At 38.7% G+C, this 22,949-nt stretch overlaps 1 protein-coding gene and 1 non-coding gene across 2 annotated transcripts; both read left to right on the plus strand.

Moving 5' to 3' along the window:
• The first annotated feature begins 278 nt into the window (after window positions 1-278).
• Window positions 279-22,831, plus strand: LOC123627281 (ankyrin repeat domain-containing protein 26-like). The gene is made up of 7 exons (XM_045536744.1): window positions 279-442; window positions 3,302-3,372; window positions 14,348-14,378; window positions 17,158-17,230; window positions 21,584-21,644; window positions 21,737-21,939; window positions 22,802-22,831. Exons 1-7 carry the CDS (start codon window positions 279-281, stop codon window positions 22,829-22,831), a joined length of 633 nt encoding a protein of 210 aa, XP_045392700.1.
• Window positions 1,746-1,852, plus strand: LOC123627398. Its single transcript, XR_006731273.1, has one exon. It is a non-coding gene; the product is annotated as a U6 spliceosomal RNA (small nuclear RNA).
• Window positions 22,832-22,949: the final 118 nt, after the last annotated feature.

Below are 22,949 nucleotides of genomic sequence, written 5' to 3' on the forward strand. Positions count from 1 at the left end.
GACAGTACTTCAGTTAATACCTTGCTTACTTTAGATAAGTGATCTCAGCAAAGAATGACCAACTCCTCCTATGTTATACCTTAATGAGACAAAAGGCTACCTTTTTGTCCCTTGCTTTTAACCTTGGTGGTAATTTATAAAGATAAACACTTGAGCATCCAAGATGCTTGTGCCAGTTAGTACATGTAAATGGTTAATTCTACACTAGCAGACAGAATATTCAGCTGGTAATATATATTAAATTAGCATTTTAAATAACTTTTTTAAAGTTCCTAGGCATGAAGTTATCTCTCTGTTATTTTAGAACAGCCCTCGTGCTTGCTGCACATTGTAAATCACCAAGTATAGTCACTCTTCTTCTTGAGCAAGATACTGATGTTTTTCATGAAGATATCTTTGGATGGGCTGCAAAAGATTATCCCACTGCTAGTGGTTTACATAAGTAAGTATTTACATTAAAAGACTAATTAACACTGAGGTTTAAAATAATTATCAGTCTTGTAGCTCATACATCAGGTGAAATTTCATAGTGTGTTTCAGGTAGCATGGGAATGGCAGTGAGTTAGTCCAATTAATCAGTCATAAATGAAGCAAAAGGCTAAAGTAGTTAAAAGTAGTAATAGGTACAGAATTCTTTATTTCAGAAGTTTTAAGACCATTATCTTTAGTGATATCAATGCTTTCCATTTCATTAGATGAATAACCCCTCAGCATGGGATAATAATCATGTGACATATTTGATTCTTCTAATTAGTTATTTGGGTCTTGAAGTGTCTAGTTAACAGAAAATTTTGTACTGTCTCCTAGGGGCTATCTCCTATAGCCTCCTCCTTGAATTTCTGAAGAAATTAAAGTGTTCTCTAAGTGCAAAGAAGACAGCCATTTTTACAAATCAGAAGGAGGGGAATGAAAGGACATTTCAATCATTCTATTGCCTCCTTTGATTCTGTCGTTGCATTTGACACTGGTCTTGCTATCTGGAAATGATTGACCTTTGCAACCAGGGTGCCCTTACAGGTTCACATCCCTCAGCGTTCACGGTGATCCATACTTAGCCTTCAATGTCACATCTTTTTTGATTTCATGTGCATAGGCACATATGCTCCACCATTGTTCCTAAAGCACCAGTACCCTGGTCTGGCAGCTGGGCCTCCTAGCTATGCCCACACACACAGTCAGCAAAATGGCCCTCCCTCCACACTCAAAACCTCACATGGGGCCCTCATCTCAGCCTGGACTTAGCCTAGATCTTCTTGGTAAGTTATCCTTTGATGCCCTTCTTTGTCTTCCCTCTAACAAATAGTTGGGATTGTTCTAAATAGTCAGAGAGTTTCAAATATTGTTGCAGGAAGATATTAGGGCTTCCTTTCTTCTTTGCTACTGGATTTGTGTGCTAAGCCCCCTTTTCCCCCTGTGTGGTGCCTTTTCTTAGGTACCAGAAAGTTACATTTCATCCTTGTGCAGAGTTACGGTCACAAACTTGTAGTTGGCCCCTCATGTGATCTGTTTTTCACAGTGAAATCTCCCAAGCTATCAATACTTGCATCTGTACCTCAAGTTTATTAAATATTTTCAAATTCCACCACACAAGGAAGCCAGTCAACAGAATTCTCTGAGTCTAAAGTAGATTAATTGGTTGACTGGCTCCTCTGTTGATTAAATAAATAAATAAATAAACAGGAAGTTGGTTGGATTCAATGGGGCCAAGCCTCATCCATGACTCGTCAGTGTCCAAGTAGGACTTTGTGCTTGCTTCATCAACACTTACAGTAAAATTGAAAGAATATGGAGAAGATTATCATGGTCCTTGCCCAAGGATGGCATAAAAATTTATGAAGCATTTCATATTTTGTGCAGTCCTTTGAACATCATTTGACTAGTTGCTGACTAGCTCCAAGGAAACAGGGTGTGTCAGAGCAAAACAGGTGTCACCCAATATTAAAATTGTGATTTTCACTAAAAAGAAAATTGTGTAAAGTGATCTGTGAAATGACAGTGGAGTTGAGTATTGGACATGTAATGTTATCATGCAAATATGTTGTTGGTACTTACCTCAGACATGAGAAAATGTTAACTAGCATCCCCTTCATTGAACTTAGAAAAAAATAAAAGTAACGTGTTGCTTTCCACGTCACTTGGAGAGAAACATAGAGAGTAAGCATCATGCTAACAAAGATCTGCTGGTTCAGAGTTTGAGTAGGTAGAGAAGGAACAGTAGCAGTCCAAACCAGGTCTTGACGTTTATTAGTTTTCCGCCCTTGGTGTGATTGATTAGGTCAGTAATGGGGGACATTTATTTTATCTAATTTAAGGCTATAATATATTTATTAATACATTTTGTTTCAAAGTATAAAATAGCTGAGATACCCTGAATTATGAGCCACAGAGAATAGGACAACTAATAATTGAAATTAGGACTCAATAACATTTCCTGAAAACTTTAACATCTGGAAAAAATACAGAATGGGTTTTAAATTTTTTTTTTTTTTTTTTTTTTTTTGAGACAGAGTCTCACTCTGTTGCCTGGGCTAGAGTGCCGTGGCATCAGCCTAGCTCACAGCAGCCTCAGACTCCTGGGCTCAAGCCATCTTCCTGTCTCAGCCTCCTGAGTAGCTGGGACTACAGGCACTCACCACCATGCCCTGCTAACTTTTTCTGTTTTGGGTAAAGATGAGGTCTTACTCTTGCTTAGCCTGGGTTAGAACTCCTGAGCTTAAGCCTCCTGTCTTGGCTTCCTAGAGTGCTAGGATTACAGACATCAGCCACCACACCTGGCCTCAGAATGAATTGCATTTGGGATTCTAAAGTAATATCAGCAATTAAATTCAAGAACAAAATATTCCATTACTTCACTATTTCTTCAAGCATTGTAAAAATGTTATATTGTTAGTATCAAATATATATGACAACCTAGTAATACTGACAGAAGGCAGAAAAATTCTCATGTCCTAAAGATGTTGAGCCTAAGAAAAGCAACTTGTCAATGGACAAATAACTGTTGGTTATAGCGCTAAGACTTCTTTTACGTTCAGGACACTTTTCATTATGTCAAGCGTACTGTAGTTAGTTGACTGAACTATACTGCCCACACTTGATGAGGACTTCACCTTACCTTTTTATTCTTTAATTAGAAGCTTAATAAGAACTTTGCAGAGCTTACGGATTTGAAGTGTTGGGGTAATTAAAGTTCTGATATTAGCTCTGATTTTGTTGAAATACTCTTGAGAATTTCATATATTTGGTAAATATTTTCATATAAGCACTAAAATGGTAATATTATTTATTACATATTTATACACAGTATTCACCACCAAACTTCAGAATATAAAGAAGAAAAGATACCTGACAACGCTTCTCAAAATAACAATGCAGGTAAAACTTCTAATAGTGAATTATTCTTGGTGGTTCTACCAGGGGTAAAAAATTAAGAGTAAGGAAGTTTTGAGCACAGAGGAGCAGTTAAAAAGTCAATCTGTAAATTGCATGTGTATTTTTAAAATTTATTTCTTAGTAGTCTAGAATTTAGAATTATTTAATAAGGTAGTTGTAGGGACTTTATAATGTCAAACAGTATTATCTAAAAAGAGTCTTCATTTAATTATGGTCCCTAAAATGCTCTATGATGTTCTTGAATAAATAAAAAAAAGGTTTTAAAGTTAATATGTTATATGGTTCCTCTATGATCACATTATAATAAATTGGACATCTTATTAAAATGAGTTGTTTATATTTATATATCTCAGAAATGAATATTAATTACAGTTGATCTGAAGAATGCACAGGTTAGGGGCATCAATTCCCTGTGCAGTCAAAAATTTGTGTATAATTTCTGACTCTCCCAAAACTTTACTACTAGCCTACTGATAACATAAGCAGTCAGTTAAGATGTTTTGTATGTTATATGTTGTATTATATACTGTATTCTTACAATAAAGAAAACTAGAGAAAACATCATTTTTAAGAAAATCATAAGGAAGAAAAACTGTATTTACTATTCACAAAGTGGAGGTGGATCATCAGACAGGTGTTCGTTCTCATCATCTTCACACAAAGTAGGCTGAGGAGGAGGAACAGCAGTTGGTGGTGGTGTTTCTGTGTGGCAGAGGCAGAAGAAAATATGAGTGGACCCCTGCAGTTCAAATCCTTGTTCAGTGATCAAGGGTATTACATAGCGATTCCTGTCACTAAGAAAGTAACTATCTTTAAAACTGGGAACTCGGCAATAGATTTCTGGTACCATAAACAAATAGCAATAAGAATTGTAAAACTTGGCCAGTGTGCACCAGTGCCAACAGCAGGTTATTTTTTAAAGATACTGAGTATAGAAGTCAGAAATGAAATTCCTTGTTGAGAAGCACAAGCTATCTTACACATTTTTATGCTAACATGGTCTCACTATTATTGACCTCATTCCCATAAATTGAAACTGGAAGAGATACATTTACTTCATTAAAACAAGATATATTCTATCTGCCAGATAATTGTCATGATGACAGTAATTTTATCAGCATAGTGTACCCTGTTACCATTAGCCAAAAGGTTATCATAGTCAGTATTGCAATACAGTAATTTTGGGCTTAACAAATTGTAATAGAAGTAGAAAAACATTTCACAGTGACAAAAATGCTGCTATGCTACGTAGGTGTGACACCTAAAGCACCTCCTAATCTGAACTGTATGATGACACCTTTAATTCAGTACGTATTTATCAAAGAACTTTTATAAGTTAGGTTTTGCAAGTTGCAGGAGACGATGATAGATGCAGTTTCAGTCTTTAGCATTCTCATAATAAAATACAGCTGTATCTATATAATTTCTGTGTTTTTTTCAACAAAATTGTCAAAAATCATTTTTATTCATTTATTTCCTTGCCCAGTTAACAAATAACTATCAAGTGTCTTTTAGGCAATAAGCATTTTTGTAATGTTACAGAATACAAACATGTAAGAAATACACTCAGAAGCTTTATATTTTATTGCCATTCTTATTATTTATTACTTTATTCAGTGCCTACTATGTGTCTGATGCCCTCTGTGAGCTCATAACTATCATTTCTTATGTACTTACCACGTTAAATATGTGCCAGACAGTTTGAGTCCATGGCAAGGAATTCATGCTTTAAAAACTTGGGTAACATGTCAGGTAATCATACCAGGTAGAGCGGCAGCAGAATGAGGCTTGGCAGAAGGAACATCTAACAAGACTGCATGTTTGGCAGAAGGAACAGCAAGCGCAAAATCTGAGATGCGTGAGTGAACTTTGCAGGGTGTGTGAACAGTTCAGTTTTGCTTGTGCAAAAAGCATAAAATGGGAGTGGTTGGGAATGAGATGAACACTTAGGTAAGGCAAGATTGTGGAAGTCTTTTTAATGTTATAGAAATGAATAAATCTTACTTTAGGCCATGGAAAATTTCTCAGGTTCAATGCCTTTGGCTGCAAGTAATAGATAACCTAAGGAACAGTGGCGGAAACAATAGGAACCAAGTTGTTTTGGTGCTTCAGTGATGTCATCAGGATCCCATTTGTTGTCCCTTTTTTGGGGGTGCTCTTGGCAGTGTTATGCTTGTGTCTCCTTTCCTGGTTGGCTAATCAGCACCAGTTCCAATTATGATGTTCTCACAAGAAAATATCCAAAGGTGGGAAGGGCTGCACTTCTTCATATGTTTCTTGTAACTAGGGAGAAAACTCAGAATGATGCAGTGGACTCCTGGTAACATTTAGCATCTGGGTTACACCACATGCTCATTTTTAAAGCAGTCACTGGGAAACAGATTTAATTACTGTGATTAGCTTAGAATAATTATTTCTCTTTGTGGACCCATGGAGGGGGATTAGGATGATAAATATCCAAATAGAATTGTGTTTCTTGGCCGGGCACGGTGGCTCACGCCTGTAATCCTAGCCCTCTGGGAGGCCGAGGCGGGTGGATCGCTCCAGGTCAGGAGTTCGAGACCAGCCTGAGTGAGACCCCGTCTCTACTAAAAATAGAAATAAATTATCTGGCCAACTAAAAATATATATAGAAAAAATTAGCCGGGCATGGTGGCTCATGCCTGTAGTCCCAGCTACTCGGGAGGCTGAGGCAGTAGGATCGCTTAAGCCCAGGAGTTTGAGGTTGCTGTGAGCTAGGCTGACGCCACGGCACTCACTCTAGCCAGGGCAACAGAGTGAGACTCTGTCTCAAAAAAAAAAAAAAAAAAAAGAATTGTGTTTCTTCAGCAAGAAAAGTTTGCTGTAAGGATTCATTGAAGAATATTGAGCAGGGGAGTCTGAAGATTAGATTTGAGTTTTAAGGCATTCTGTATATGGTCTAAATCAGGCATGGGCAAACTTTGTCTGTAAAGGACCTAGTAGTGAATATTTAAGGCCGTGTTATCTCTTTCACATCTGCTCAACGCTGCCATTGTAGTGTGAAAGCAGTCATAGATAATATGTAAACAGATAGGCATGACTGTGCTCCAGTAACACTTTGTTTTACAAACCATATGGCTCACTTGATTTGACCTGTGGGCTATAGTTTGCTGACCCTTCATATAGGGGATAGATGGGAGACAAAGGCAGCTTTTGCAATAATCCAAGCCATAGTTTCCTGGTTACCAGTCCTTGGATTAGTATCAATCTATGATGAGGTTTTCACCCATCCTTTGTGAAGTAGCTAGCAAGGTGGATTTATTCATTTTAAAATATTGTATTTTTATTGGTACTGGACCTTTTTCACTTCTTTTGCTTAAAATATATTTTTTTCCAGTAAGAAATAGTAATAATTGTTTGTGATTTTGGTTTTCTGTTCCCCGTGGAAGCCATCAGTTAAAAGCATTGCTTAACCTGGATCTATAAACATGAAACAAACTTAAGTAAAATTGAAGAAAAACATTTACTGATGTTTCCCATGGCACTGGAATATAAAGCAGAGGCAGAAGGGAGGTACAGTTAATATGATTTAGTGATTACTGAATGTAAAAATTAGGGGTGGAGAGAAATCTCAGATTATGCATAGGTTTCCCGTGTGGACACTAACATTTAAACTGGATATTAGGAAGGAGTGAGAATTGTCAGGTGAATAGAGAAGAGCAGCAGGTCAACAAGAAAGATGAACATTTTTCTATAAATGTTGAGTTTAATGACTATTCGTATAGAGTATTTTCAGTTGGTAGTTGCATGATAGGTGTTTCTACCTGTCGGTGGAACACTGAGGTTGGCGATGCAGATTTGGAGTGATGTTGTTATAATTAATAATATTTATAGACAAAGTCCTAAGTCTAAATGAACTTTTCCACAATGGGGAAGATGTACAATGAGAGGAAGGCCCATGACAAAACTTTGGGAATGGCCACATTTCCCAGAAGGAAAGGAGTTAGTGAAGAAGATTGAGAAGTGGCTACAGAAAAATAGGAGAGAAATCAGAGGAAATGACATTGAAAAAAAAAAAAAGAAAGAAAGAAATGTGAGAATTTCATGCAGGAAGTATCAATTCTTCCACATAGGATTACTAAAAAGTAAGTTTGGTTGAACTTTTAAAAATTCTTTGGTGGTACCCTTTTCAAAAGAACAATTTTGGAGTTGGAAGTTCTACTATTTATGTGATTTATACTTCTGTTGTCCCAATTTGGCAGAATATATCTACTGTGATCCTAGTTAATTTTTTTGTAACTGTAGCAGCTATCTACAGAGTTAGGGAAAATCATCTAGACTGCTGAGTATACATGCTACCATTTTTCTAGAATTTTCAAAATCTAAGGATCACATGTGAGGACAAACACTGTGTTTTTTATCTGATTCTTGTGGAAGTGCTTGTTGTACTCAAGTCCTTGATAAGCTGTTCTGGATGCATTCAGAAACAAACATCTGGCAGAAACACCTGGAAGCCACTGTCAGACATACATACCCTCCCTCTGTCATGGAATCATAAAACAGCCTTCTTTTTTTTTCCTCTTTTACAGTCAGTGTCTTGCTCTGTTGCCTATGCTGGAGGGTAGTGGCCCAAACATATTAATAGTTTACTGCACCCTTGAATTCCAGGGCTAAAACAATCCTCTACCACAGCCTCTGGAGTAGTTGGGACTATAGGCATGTGCCATCATGCCTGGCTGATTTTTCTTATGTTTTATGGAGATATGGGGTCTCACTCTGTTGCCCAGTCTGGTTTTGAACTCCTGGTGTGATCCTCCCACTGTGTGATCCCAAAGTGCTGAGATTATAGGGGAGAGCCACCAGGCCTGGCCAAAGCCATGTTTTGCCAGAGTTTGAAGTTTTGATCAGAAATTGTTTACAGATAAGCAGTTTGGAGAATCTGACTTCTATTAAATACTTTCTTGCAGAAAATAACATAATATCATAAAGAATCATATCAGGTCATATTCTGAATATACTGGTTTTCACTATTTTAGAAATTTTGGTGACATCAGTAGAAAAGTCAGTCCCTGAATCTTTTTGTTAGTGCAGTTCTCTTTCTATTTGCCTTCTGGTATCTTTGCTCTTACTGTTTCCTTTTGAATTTCATCCAGAAAGAAAATCCTATTAAGACACATTTCTAACATATATATGTCTGCCAAATGGATATTATTTCATGTTAAGAGAACTAGCTAACTTTCTAAAGTATACCCAGTATACTTTTAGTTTCTGACTAAACTTACTTTCTTGCTAAACTTCTTTGTGTCACAATGACAGTATTTCTGATGATGATTTGCCAAGATTTTAAGTGTCTTCTTGGATGTCAGATATGAATTGTTTTATCTGACATAGTTTTCCTGTGAAGTACTTTTCTGGTATTACATTTCTTTAGAAATTGGTGATCTGTGATTGAACTGCAATATGTGGTGAATTGGGTTAGCACACTTTTAAGCATCTATTTATGAGATAACTCCCCTTTTCCTCCCAGTACTTAAAAGTCCTATTGATCCTTAATGATCAAAGCCACCCTTTGGGGTAGCAGTGGATAATTCATCCTATGCTTTGGACTCAAAGTTTTTGACCTTTGACTTGTTCTGCCAAGAATTGCCTTTAATGGATGAGCCATGTTTTTAGTTTTAGAAGAATTTAAGAAATATTTGAAATCAATAAAAGTAACTCTATGATCACTAGTATAGTATTATACTATATTCAATGGCCATGTGGTTTTCCGCAATTATTCCAGTTACTTGAATGATAAAAAATGATTTTATGTATGCATTTATTTGTTGAGAGATGTGGTCTGCCTATGTCACTCAGGCCACAGTCCAGTGGCTATGAACAGGTGCAGTCATGTTGCACTGCAGCCTGGAAGTCCTGGCTTCAAGGGATCCTTCCACCTCAGCCTCCTGAGCAGCCGGGGGTACAGTCATGTGCCACCACACCCAGCCTGATGTACAATTATTATAAAAATGAATTAATCCCTGCTGAATCGGAGAAAATTGACTGTTATCTTCTTAATTTTTTTCTAGAAACTTTCATAGTATAGAATATATCATCACTCATTAAGATTCTCTATTTTTTATTCTGGTAAAAGTAGGATTGTTGCTTGTTTCTCATTATTTTCTAGCTTCATTATTTCATCTATCCCTCATATGCACATGTTCATAGAAATGCAGGAATATCCAAGGCAAATATCAAAAAAGGCAGATTAGGGATAATTACTCCATGAAATAATACCAACTTAAATAATAACCATTTATGCAATGCAGTTGTGTCAGTGTTTCCCAAGACCACACCCAGGTTTGGTAATCTGCCAGAAGGACTCACAGGACTAAGAAAATGGTCCTCCTTAGGGCTTTCATTTATTACAGTGAAAGGATGCAAAGCAAAATTAGCAAAAGGCAAAGGTACATGTGGTGAAGTCTGGAGGAAAGCAATCACAAGCTTCTATGACTCCTCTCCTGTAGAGTTACCAGGATGCGCTTCCTAGCCCCAAATTTTGACAACACTTGTGCAGTCTTATCTACCTGTACCAGAGTCTCATTAGAGACTCAGTGTCCAAGTTTTCTATGGAGGGTAGTCATAATAGGCATTCTGTCCCTCACATGTACCAAAATTCCAGACTCCCAGAAGGAAAGTAGCTCTTCAGAGTGAGTCACATTGTTTATATGAAGAGTTTAGGCACAGTGTGGCACTCTTTTCACTTATGGAATGGTGGGAATGCTCTCAAATCCAAGGTCCCGGATGCCAGCCATGGGCCAGTCTCACAAGCATGCCTTTCCAATGATGGCAGTCTCATGCTTGCTATATGAAATATAGGACAGCAGTTATTGCCCAACTTAAGTTTTGGTGGTTTTAAAATTTTATTTAATAGCGGATAATGTAATGATAGAACATAACATGATACTGGTTTCAGTTGCATGATCCATATTAAGTTGCAATGCTGTTTACTTTTATTGACTGTGAGTGAATATTTTACAGATATTTGTACATACGTTACTATGCCTATACAGTCAATTACAATCTGTCCTCATCTGATCAAGTTTTCACTGAAATTTTAGGCAAAATAAGCGTATTGATTTCAGATTTAAAGTTAGAATAAGGATTGTCTTTTATATTAATTATATGAATAGTCCAGTTTCAATTCTTCTTGTATTAATTCACTATTTGTAATTATGAAATAAAAAATAATCATTTTATTATTTATTTCCTTGCCTAAGTTGCAATTAAACTTATTTGGCTTATATATTTTTGTATATTTCAATTTGGGAAGTAATGCACATATTCCGTAACTTTGGTGGTTAAATATGCCTAATTTTCAAGGTGACTGCATTCTGCTATAATATTAATATATGGTAGTAGCAGGTTAACTGAATATCTATTTTTTCAAATAAATGAGTTTATTTTAAGAACACTTCTAGGTTCACAGCAAAACTGAGGACGGTACAGAGATTACCCATATACCCCATGTCTCTCATACATGAACAGCCTCCCCCATTATCAACATCCCTCCCAGAGTTGCACATTTGTTACAATTGATGAACCTCCATTGACACATCATTGTCATCCAAAGTCTATAGATTACCTTGGGGTTCACTCTTGGTGCTGTGCGTTCCATAGGATTAGATGACTGTATAATGACATGTATCTCCATTGTAGTATCATATGCAGAATAGTTTCACTGCTCTAAAAATCCTCTATACTGTGTCTTTTCATCCTGCCTCTTTCCCTGCCCATGAATCCCTGGCAACCGCCAATCATTTTGTTTTTCTCCATAATTTTGCTCTTCCCAGAATAGTCACACATTTTGAATAATACAATAGATATCTTTTCAAACACTTAAAAAATTAAAATTCTAAGGCAATTAAAGGTATTCATTTAAGATAATTCTTTGTTCCTGATCCCCCCCTTTTTTTTTGTTCATCAGTGTGGGTTCTGATGACATATGCTTTACATACTGAAGAAAAGCTTGCTTTCTGTAGATATTTGCCACATAATGGGGAGGGTTGAGAAGAATGACATCATGCAGTACTACACAGCACTAGCTGGACCATCTTTCCGTATGAGTTGGGTCCAGATAGACTCTCGCAATGGAAGAGGGCAATCTCACAAGGTTGTATTTTATAAAACTTGGATGACAAATATTTCATACTTACCATGCAATTGGAAATGAGACCCAACAGTGAATATTATAGGTGAATAAATATGTTCCATCCTCATTCTCTTCCTTTGAGGGATGAGTTTGACAAAGGTCTATGTAATTATAACAAGGCTCACAAACTAGATTACCAGTCATGAGGAATGCCAAGAGAGTCACACTGTTTTGCTTTATGTGAAGTGAAAATGCATTTCTTTTCCTCCCACTATGGAGTTGTACAACTGTTGGCCCATTTTTGGAGCTTGAGCAAGTTAATAGTTTTAGCTACAGACATATTTTTTCATGTCAGAGAGCACTCCTTGGCAACTTACCATCACCTCCCCAGTATTCTGAAGCTTTCCTCTGAGTATGACATACAGTTCAGAGTGGATAAGCTATTGCCTGAGGGAGTGATCAATCCAGTGGTTCTTTCCATGAGAGATAAAAATGGCAGGTGAATGTGAGACTTGCTTGCAACATACATAGGGCAGAGAAATAGCTAGAAGTAAGTAAACTTACCAGCATCTGCCTCAGAAGATTAGTGAGAGTAAGTACATTGATCTCTCTTGAGCTCTTTTCCACTGCAGCCAACAAGTCTTTCAAGGACACTTGTCCCTGGCCTGTTTACTGTTTTGCCTTGCTTCAAAGTATAATGCCCCCATCCCTAGTTTTCCTTCAGTGGGATGTTTTATCCTAAACTGAACAGGAGAGGCTGTGTTGTGCCATAGCAAAATATGTACTATAGTCCACCCTTATCTGTGGATACGTTCTGAGACTCCCAATGAATGCTTGGAACTCTGAACAGCACCAAACCCTATATATATAATGATTTCTCCTGTATATATACATTTATATGATATGTACACACATACAATATACACGTATCATAACGTTTAATTTCTAAATTAGGCACAGTAAAAGATTGACAATAATAACAATAAAACAGAACAATTATATCTCTACACAGTCATAAAAGTTATGGAAATGTGGCCTCTCAAATGATCTCCTTGTACATAATCACCCTTTATCTTCTAATGATGATGTGAGATGATACAGTGTCTACATAATGAGGTGAATTACATCGAATAACATAGCAGTTTCAGGCTACAATTGACCTTCTGACTATATATGAGAAAGACAAATACCTGCTTTGGATGATCCTGATCAGGGAGCCACAATGATGTTGATATCTGGATATCAGGAGCAGAGCATTCTAATGACTATTGGGTTGATAGCACGTCCAGTTTAGATATGCTGGACAAGCCAATGAGTCAGGTCCTAGACAGGGTGGAGTGGGGTGGTTGAAGATTTCATCATGCTACTTAGAATGGTGTGATGAATGGCAGCTGCATTGCACATTTCTAAAATTTTCCACTTAACAATTTGGAACCATGATTGACTATGGGTAACTGATACCACAGAAATCAAAACAGGGAATGTGATATTGTGAAATATATATGTGGTCTTTTATTTGGTTTCCTGGCATACAACTCCTAAAATTTTTAGACTCTCCGAAGTGCTGTCTTTTTGTGTGTGAAGGATTGACTGATGGCTGGCATCTACCAGGTAGCCACAGGATGGAGACTGGTCATCACAAAGACCAAGGCATGATTAGAGGATTGGGACTTGAACCCCACCTCCAACCTCCAGGGAGGAGAGTGGGGCTGAAGATAACTTGATCTTCAATGGCCCATGATTTAGTTTGTCATATCTCTGTAATGAAGCTTTCATAAATACCCAAGGACTGAGTTTAGAGAGCTTCCAGATAGCTGAATATGTGGAAGTTCTTCTAGGGTGGCAGCCCTGGGAGATCACGGAATCACCCTACCCCTTCCCCCATACCTTGTCCTATGCATCTCCTCACCCACAATTTTTGGAACATGTTTTCCTGAGTTCTGTGAGCCATTCTAGGAAATTAGGGGAACGCAAAGAGGAGATTGCAGGAAGCTTGGCTTGAATGTAATCAGTCAGAAGTTCTGGAGGCCCATATTTGTGACCAGTGTGTGAAAAAGCCAGCCTTGGGTACTGAGCCTCTACCCATGGGATCTGAATCTATCTCCACAGAGATAGTGTTGGAATTGAATCAGAGGAATCTCAGCCGGTGACTCCTGCAGAATGAATTGCTTGATTGTTTGTGGGGAACCCCCTGCACCACCACCACATTTGGTCACAGAAGTCTTTTGTGTTGATAATTGCTGTTGTGGTGTGAGAACATATAGCAACAAGGGTGACTGCTCTATACTCTGTTCTTATAGCTCCCAGTGTGTTAGTCCAGAAATCATGCTGTTTAAGTTTGACACTGTCTTCTTGTAATATTGATTCTATTAGTGAGACCATTTTCTGTCACTCTGGTAGGTTTCAGTTGGGATTATGATTATTGTACACAGCAGTTCACTTGTAGGTATCAAAATTTTGATAAATTCCAGTCTTCCTTACATTTGATAAAAATGAAAGGAGGAGAGGCAAGAGTTACTAATGCATTAATTGCCTACTAGTAGTACACATAATATGAATACTGGTATAGTTCCCAGGTATGACCCTGAAACAATACCTTGTAACAAAGCATCAGTCTTTTTCTTACTTTGATACAAAGTCTAAAACATGTACAGAAGTGGGCATTATTTATTTATTTTTTGTGAAGGTGGAGTCTTGCTGTGTTGCTCAGGCTGGTCTTATTCCTGGGCTCCTCAAAGGATTCTCTAGCTCCAGCCTCCCGAGTAGCTGAGATTATAGGTACATAACACCATGCTCTTCTATGCTTTTAATGTTCTGTATTTGTCTACTGTTGATTTAAAAATACTTTATTTTTTTCTTTAATAGTGGATGGAATTTCTGAAGACCGTACAATCAGGTAGGATTTTGCAGATTTTTAAAAACTGTATGTTAACTAAGGGAATGCAGAGAAAATAACTTAATATTTGAGTGCTCTATTCTGGGCTACACACCACATTATGTGCTTAACATTTTATATCATCTATAGTCATCATAACTGCTTCACAAAGAACCCATGCTATTACTTTTTACTAATTAAGTAACTGTGGTTCCAAGAAGTTAGTTAATTGCCCCATGATCCCATAGTTTGATTATCAGCCTGCCTGGCTCCCAAATCTGTTTTCTTGCCCCCTAGCATAGATCAGTAGAAACCTGTGCAGTATTGGGATCAAGGTACAGGTACAAATAAGATCAATTCAGAAAGTCAGATTTAGTTATATGTTAATTCTCATCAAGAGTTTTTCTTAGAAGTCTGGTTATTCCAAGAGCTTGTCCTGACATATTTGACAATTACAGTGGTCCTTATTTTTAACATCGAATGTTTTAGGGCAGATCTCACTTCACTGTGGCCATAGGACCATAGGTTTTACATAAGCAAGACCAGGCAAGTCCTAGAGAGGAATTATTTTACTGTTAGTGAAGGATATCTACATATAGGACATGTTATGTTAATTATACTTAGTGTCTATTTAGAAGTTGTTTCTAATTGATTTTTCTAATTGACTTCCCCCTTTGGTTTTCCCATTAGGCTGGTATCCCTGCCTAATCCAATGAACCTTTATTATTTTTTTTCTAGAGTCTTTTTTGTTGTTCTGTGATTTTCTATAATTTTGTCTTAATTTTTTTTTTTGCTTTCTACTTTGCATTTCTTGTTTTTTTATTGGTTTTTTTTTTTCATTTCTGCCAGTTAAATATTCCCCATTTTTCCACACAGAGAATCCAAAGCACAGAGAAATTCAGGATTTTAAGGAATCTTAGAGATTAATAAAAATATCCTCTGGTACTTTTATCTGTGTTTAACATCCTGGTCAAGTAGTTGTTCAGGTAGCACACCTGAAACTCTTTACTTTGGTAAATAACAAAAGATTGAAACCCAAAGATATTTAAGTGATTTATTTGGATATAGTAAATGGTAGAAATGAGATTTGAACTCATCTTTCTTCATTCAAAGCCCAGTACTCTTCCTTCTTTATCATCCTGTGGGTGAGTGTTTTAATAATAGAAAGGGATGGAGGAGTGGGTCTAGTGAACCCGGTGGAAGAGAATAAGAAAGGAATTAGCTGCTGAACCCAGTGGCAGTGGATAAGGGTGGAATTAGCAGTGGAAGGCCAAGTTTGAAGAAAAACAATGCTGGGTTGGAGAGAAATACAGGTTTAAGAAAAGAGATCAGAATATTGGGGCTTCTGACAAGTTTGATAAAGACAAATCATATGAATGAATGAGTAAGGATGTTGAGATTTATCTAGCAAGGCACATTAAAATAGAGGCTTCAAGGGAGTTCTGAACAGGTTGCTGCTTTTTTGTTTTTTTAATTGAAGGAACTGGCAAACTTGAAGTTTCTGTCAAAAGATGTCAAAAGAATATGAGCCACTGGGACGAGTCTCTATAGCAGATAGGAATGTGGTATCGTTTGCTTCCACTCCAACCTACACAGGGGTGGCTTACAGCCCCTTGAGTACTAGGAGGGTAGAGGTTGCTGAATTACATAGATCTGTGGCCCATGGCATGTGTCCCCTCACCTCTGCCTTTGTTCCCCTTTCACTGATGTCCTTCCCATGTACATGTAGAGTACAGCAGGGGTAAGATTTGCTGGGAAATCAGTCATGGAACTGGGGTAGCTGGTAACATGCCTATCCTGGGAGAGGATGACTGAGACTCCATTTAGTCTGCTTATCAGGAGGGGGGAAATAGAGGGTTCCTGCTCTTGGTCATTTGAGCCTATTTCTTCAGGAACCTGTGCTTTATTAGACTGAACATCGAAAGGGTGGAGACTGCCATGGAGCCCTGCAGAAGAGGGATCTGGAATCGGGAGCCCATAGGAAGAAGATACTTAGATAGTACTTTGGGAAATAGAAGTATGACTACCAGCATTCTTTTTTTCCAGTAGTCTCTCTTCTTGAGTATCTGAGTGCCTATTAAGGTTTTGTAAGGGTTTTCTAGTTTATATAGAACTGAATAAGGCTGGACCTATATAGGCAAAATAATTGGAAATTACAATTTTTTATTTTGTACTCTTTCTTGAAAGAATATCCCCAATAACAACATATAAATTTTTCTTTGTCTTTTGTACATTTATCTTTCAAACATTTTAAGTGTTTCAGGGGAATCCCTGTATGGTTTATAGAGTAAAGGGAAGTAATAGGGCCTTCTTAGGTGCTTTCCTTCCTGTAGAAGCAAGACTGCCAATTTTCTGAGTGATACAGTCTTTGAAACAGAGATATGTAATGGAGAAGGGACAGCATATTTTTCTACCTTGTTTTCTATCTCTGTCTTCCAGTTCAGGTAAGAGAGGTTATGCCAGTCATTAGGTGAATAGACAATTTGTGAAGACATATTATACTCAGGCTTTGCCAATATATTGGCTGTCAATATTTGTTATGAAACTAACAGTAAGTCTTCATTGACTATTTCATAGATTGTGAGAGGTGAAGACAGAAGTAAAATAACTGGAATATTTCTTAAAACAGAGACCAAATTTTATTAATAATTATATCAAGAAACATCATTTAGTATATACATAACTGACCTTTCACCTTGTTTTATTGTTTCTGGGTGGGTGCATTGGGATATAACCCTGCAGATGTTTTTATTTTAAGGAGATGAATTCACTTTTTTTGTTGTACATTTTTGCTCTAAAGGATTTCCAGCAACATGGGTATTGATGATATACGACCTACATCATATGGTGAAGACTTCAGTGTCAATACCAAGGTAAATTGGTTTCATGTGAAATTAATTTTATTACTCTGAATCTAATTTTGTATAGTATTTTCTCTTAAAATTTAGCAGTGGCTTCCCTATCATCATTTTATGTTTATAGTAGAAAATTGGTCACAGAAAACCATTCTATACAAGTTTGATGAACCACCTGTGTTACCTCTGACTTGTTGTCTTCACCACTTCCCAATGGAGTGTAGGGAGTTTGGTCCCCCAGCTTAAGCTCCAAGCTGGTGGACTGTACTTGTGCATACGAATCCACTGCTCCCTAATGGCTTGAGATGGAAGGCACTGTGTTTAGCTATGGTGTTGTTTCTGCTGTCATTGATTTTAGTTTGTGTGGAGGAGCCAGTTACTGAGCTAATCTATTGTGCCCATGGTAGGCTCTGGTCCCCCAGGTAGGGTATACAAATGCCTTAAGCTTTGGGAGGGGTCATGTAGCTCCCAGGGTTGCTTGGACCCTGCTCCCCACTGAGGTGGGGGAAGGAGCAAAAGATGGATCACCTGGGCTTTGATTTCACCTGAACACCTGAAACTTTCTTTTCTTTTTGAGATGATCTGGCTTCTGATGTCTCTAGTCAGCCATCTAACCTATATCCACTCCATGTTTTTCCTAGTTATTTCAATAATAATTTTATAACTTCTATATTACTATGAGCTACTAGAAGTTAGGAAACGTATTTGTGTGTGTATTGGAGTATGTAGAATGCAATCTTGCATGTAAGAAGCATTTTAATATTTTTTGGATGTGAATAAATGAATAGATAAATGAATTTTAGTGAAATAAAATGTTAGAATATTAATATTATAAAGGAATCTTAGAAGTAATATAATATTCATAATATAATTAAGAATTGAATCTACTAAATTTCTAAAATATATTTTAAATTTATGTTCCCTTTTAATAATTAGAATGTATAACTTCAGGACAGTTATTATGGGAAAATATGTCATAAAAAGGAATAAATTAGAAACATATAAATAGGAAAGGGACTTATTTTCTAGTATTCTCCAACTAGAAGTTTAGATTAGGATTTTAGATTAAAATTCCTTAAGTTTTTGTTATCTTCAACACAAGTTCTGTTAAAAATATCTTTTAAAACTATACATTAATCTTTAAAATTCAGATTACTAGTTTTTTCTCCAAGTACAAAATTGATGGAATATTTCTGTTTCTGATTTTTTATCTCTGTAGTAATAATGGCATAGCTTCCAGGTAGTGGAAGATGACCATGTTTCAATAATGTAATGTATTATTTTATGGTAATGAAATTAAATTCTTTTTTTTCCTCTCCAAGCCAAGGTTTTATGAAATATTTGGGGTCACTTAAGGGCATCTCAAAGGAATACTTACTTCTTTCCATGCAAATACAACACACATCAAGGTGACATGCAAGGTTTGCTCCTAACTGCAACCTTACCAAGATAGTTAAAGCGGAAAAGTTAAAGTTTTATTTTTCTACTGCATTCTACCTGTCTGTGTGGTTTCTTAAAGAAATGGGGAGAGGCCGGGCGAGGTGGCTCACGCCTGTAATCCTAGCACTCTGGGAAGCTGAGGTGGGTGGATTGCTCGAGGTCAGAAGTTCGAGACCAGCCTGAGCAAGAGCGAGACCCCATCTCTACTAAAAATAGAAAAAAAATATCTGGCCAACTAAAATATATATAGAGAAAAAATTAGCCGGGCATGGTGGCGCATGCCTGTAGTCCCAGCTACTTGGGAGGCTGAGGCAGAAAGATCGCTTAAGCCCAGGAGTTTGAGGTTGCTGTGAGCTAGGCTGATGCCAAGGCACTCACTCTAGTCCGGGCAACAGAGTGAGACTCTGTCTCAAAAGAAAAAAAAAAAAAAAAGAAATGAGGAGAGATCTTCTAAAGCAAAAGCTACCTGGTCGCCAAATCATGGGTCCTGATCTTGAAAGGTTTGCAGAACGGAGATCTCAAATGCACACGAATGCTGCTCCTGACTGTGCCCGGTTCATCCGAGCCTTTAGTATTTTCTCCACTGCTTGGGGTCGGGGGGGAGGGGGGGAACTGTCATTTTAGGATGAGCTTCTTCTAGAACCAACATGTAGCCACATCAAGGTGATAGAAAGCTCCCAAACTCCATTGGAGACAGAACATACCAGACTATTTTGATTTCCCCACTGGCTAGGTTTTGGCGACAGCTGCGCTGGTGTGAGGAGGGAGTCCAGCTCCCTGGTACCCAGGCAGTGGCTCTGGGCATCACCGTCTGGCCACCGCTATCCTCTCCCGCCCGCTTCAGGGTCAGGGCGCTGGGGCAGCCTGCGTTTCCAATAGGCGAGCAGAGGGGCCCCACTTTGGCCAAGGAAAGGCCATTGGGGAAGGGGAAACCTTGGAGGAGAGGCCTCGGGAAAGCAGGGGCGGGCCGCGGGGCACAGGGAAGGGCTGCTGCCAAGGTACACAGCGCGGGCTGAGAGGACCTCAAGGCTGGGGCCCCGCAGGTGTCCCGGGAGCGCACAACTATGCGACCGCGGGCAGCTGGGAGCGGGAAAAGGGGTCCACCAACACCCTACCAGGGCAAAACCCCGCAGGAACCAGGGCCTGAGGATGCTGCCCTAAGGCGGGGCGGGGCGGGGAGGGGGCTAGATGCCTGGAGGCGCGACCCCACCCTCCTGGAGAGGCTGAGCGCATCCCGTCTGCTGCCCCGTGTGCCCGGAAAGGGTCCGCAGGGAAGCTTGGGGTTTGGGGGTGAAGGCAGGCGGGCTCCCGCGCTGGGCAAAAGGCAAACTTGGGCAGAGGGCTCCTGGGTTCCCAGGGTCCCCCCAGATCTGTCCGAGTCCAGGAGACGCAAGCTGCCACGGACTTGAGGAGGAGGCAGACGCCCGCTGGGAGCCAACTTTGTGCGCGGCGGCCGGGGTCGGGGATGGGGTCCGGGGAGGCGTTACCCGGGCACCGGAGCGCGGTCAGCGCCAGCAGGAGCCCGAGCGGCGGCGCCCGGCCCGGGGGCGGCACGGTCCTCGGCGCGCGGTGGGCGCGGCGCGGGGCTGGTCCTCTCGCGCGCCCGACCCGGCCCGCGGCTCCCGGGAGCAGCCCCGGCGGCTACGCCCGGGCGCCCGGCCCGACTCGCTCCCGGCGCGCCGCTCCTCCCCAGACGCCGGCGCCGGCTCTGGCGGGGCTTCCTCGGCTGCGCCTCTGCGCGCTCTCCTGGGCTCGGCCGTGCGCGGGCGGGGAGCCGGGGGCCGCCGGAGCCCCGCGCCCCGCGCCCTCGCCCGCCGCCCCGCGCTTGGCCCGAGTTGCGCGGCCCCCGCCGCCGCCACCGCCGCGGCTCCTGCGCCCCAGAGCCGGTCCCATCCCAGTCGCGCTGCCGCCGCCTCAGCCAGCCCCGCTGCCGGCCGCCTCTCCAGCCAGCCAGAGTGAAAATTAAATTCTTTACTACAGAAATATATACAAAAATGAATTGTAAATACTAAGAAGTTTTATTATGGATATACTCTGAATTAAAATCTGTTATCTGTTTGTATCTATCTATATATGTATATGTATTTCTCCATGTACCTTATCATACAATTTTCTCTTTCTGCCATGGTTTCAGCACATACTTGATTGAGTGGTCCTGTCTCTTTTTGTTTGTTTCTTCTTCCTCCTCCACCTTTTAAAAATGATTTACCCCAGCCTAAAGTTCTCCTCGCAGAATACTTTTCCTCAGTTGTCTATCCTTTCAGTGCCTGTCTGTCTTCATCGTCATCATATTTAGTTAAAGCTTTTTATTGAGTAGCTCTTTGTGGCTTTCATTCAACAATCATTGCCTCACGGGGTTTATTTTTCCTTTTTCTCTCTTTCTTGGGAGAACCTGAATCTATACAATAATTTATCTTTAGCATTTTGACAAACATAATAGAAGCGATTGATACTATTTGCAAAGCCAACCCATTAAAATAAGTTATTACTAAAAACCAAACTCGAACATTTTCTCCGGCAAGAGATAATTTGTCCAAATGTGAATCATACAAACACATCTCACAATATAACTCAAAATTGATTAAGTATCTTAATGATAGTTATTTTAATAATCCTTTAAGCTGACTAGGTACATTTTTTTCCTAGGCTGTTTTGGTTAAGAATATAATCTAATGGATATTATAGTATTTGTAGAAGAATCAAGTATGGGTAAAGGGAGTAACATTTTGAGGACATTTGTATCATCTTTTCATAATCTTCACCCCATGAGAAGATGTAGATTAGTAAATGACAGAATTGAGGGTTGAATCTACATCCAAGTGACTCCAAATCCTCTTTTCTTTGTGTTAGATCATATAGTAATGGTCAATGTTATAATTATTTTACCAGTTTGATACTTTTTATTCTTAAAGCTATTGTTTTTTGTTCTAGGGTGTTCCACAACGAAGCTTAACAAACTTAATTACTGCTTCTCAGAGATCCAGGAAAAACTGTAAGCTATTTGAAGATTACCTATTCTTGTGTTATTCACTGATTGTTCATTACAAATATTTTCATATATTCTTTACTTCCTTTTTACTGTAGTAGAAGCAAAATATTGTACTGTGAGAACAGATGATGGAATCGTGTTTGAGGACAAGATCTGTGATCATCCAAATGAAGATGTGCTTGAATCCTTTCCTACAACATCGGCCAAAGTTCAGGGCTTTTCACATCCTTCCTTTCCATCACCTGATGCTCCTCTGAAACCTTCCTTTCCATCATTGGAGAACTGTGGCCTTACAGAGGCAAGTTACGATTTTAAAAACTTTTCTCTTCTACATATTTTTTAGTATACCGCCTCATCCTCAGAATGCAGACAAAAATACTATAAAGAAATGGACCTCCTCAAGGCCATAATAGAAAACAAATGTAATAACAAAAGGAAGGATGTACAGGATTGGGATTTGTAAAAGTTGAGGGGAGTAAATCATTATAGGTTAGAAATTGTGGAAGGAAGGAATTATAAAGCAACCCAAAAGAACAGCTCAACAGATAGGGAAATGAGGAGGGGGAAGAAGGGGAAGAATTCACTGACAAAGGGCAAGATGAATACAAAGTTTGAATAAGAGAGTCAAGATGACAGGGTATTATGAAAAGACAACAGAAATGAGTTAAATGAGAGCAGCAACCCTCTATATGTTAGCAATTATTTTCATGCAAATTAAGAAAAGAAAGGCAATGAAAAAGAGGCTCAATTTCTTTTGAATGACTTATAGATGGTTTTATGAAAAAAGAAAAGAGAAGGTAAGGGTGAGTATAATTAAAATTAATATATTGTACATTTAAAAATAGCTGTAAGAGAAAAGTTGAAATGATTCTGCCATAAAGAAAAGACAAATATTTAACATGTCACATATCCCAATTACACTGAGATTCTATGAATGTATCAAACCACATGTCCCTTCAAATATGTATATCTTTTATATATCAATTAAAAACAATTTAAAAGGAAAAATTTAATCATCATTTTAAAAAAAATTATTGAAGTAATCTTATATTTAATCAAGTAAAACCCATGTTTCCAGATAATGCAAAGTGAAATATATTTTAGGCCTTATCTGATTTTTATGAATTATTAATTTTTGACTCTTTCATTTTTTCTTTAAGGTTTCTAACTTGTCTTTTGTGTATCCATAACTTACTTAACTAATTTATCTTACTGTTTCATTCAATCTTTACAGCCATTTTAGATCTGTTTGAGAATAGAGTGAGAGAAAGGAATAAGCATTTTATTTGATTCTTTTATTAATCAAAA

The sequence above is a fragment of the Lemur catta genome, chromosome 24 (assembly GCF_020740605.2).
Source record: "Lemur catta isolate mLemCat1 chromosome 24, mLemCat1.pri, whole genome shotgun sequence".
NCBI lineage: Eukaryota > Metazoa > Chordata > Mammalia > Primates > Lemuridae > Lemur > Lemur catta.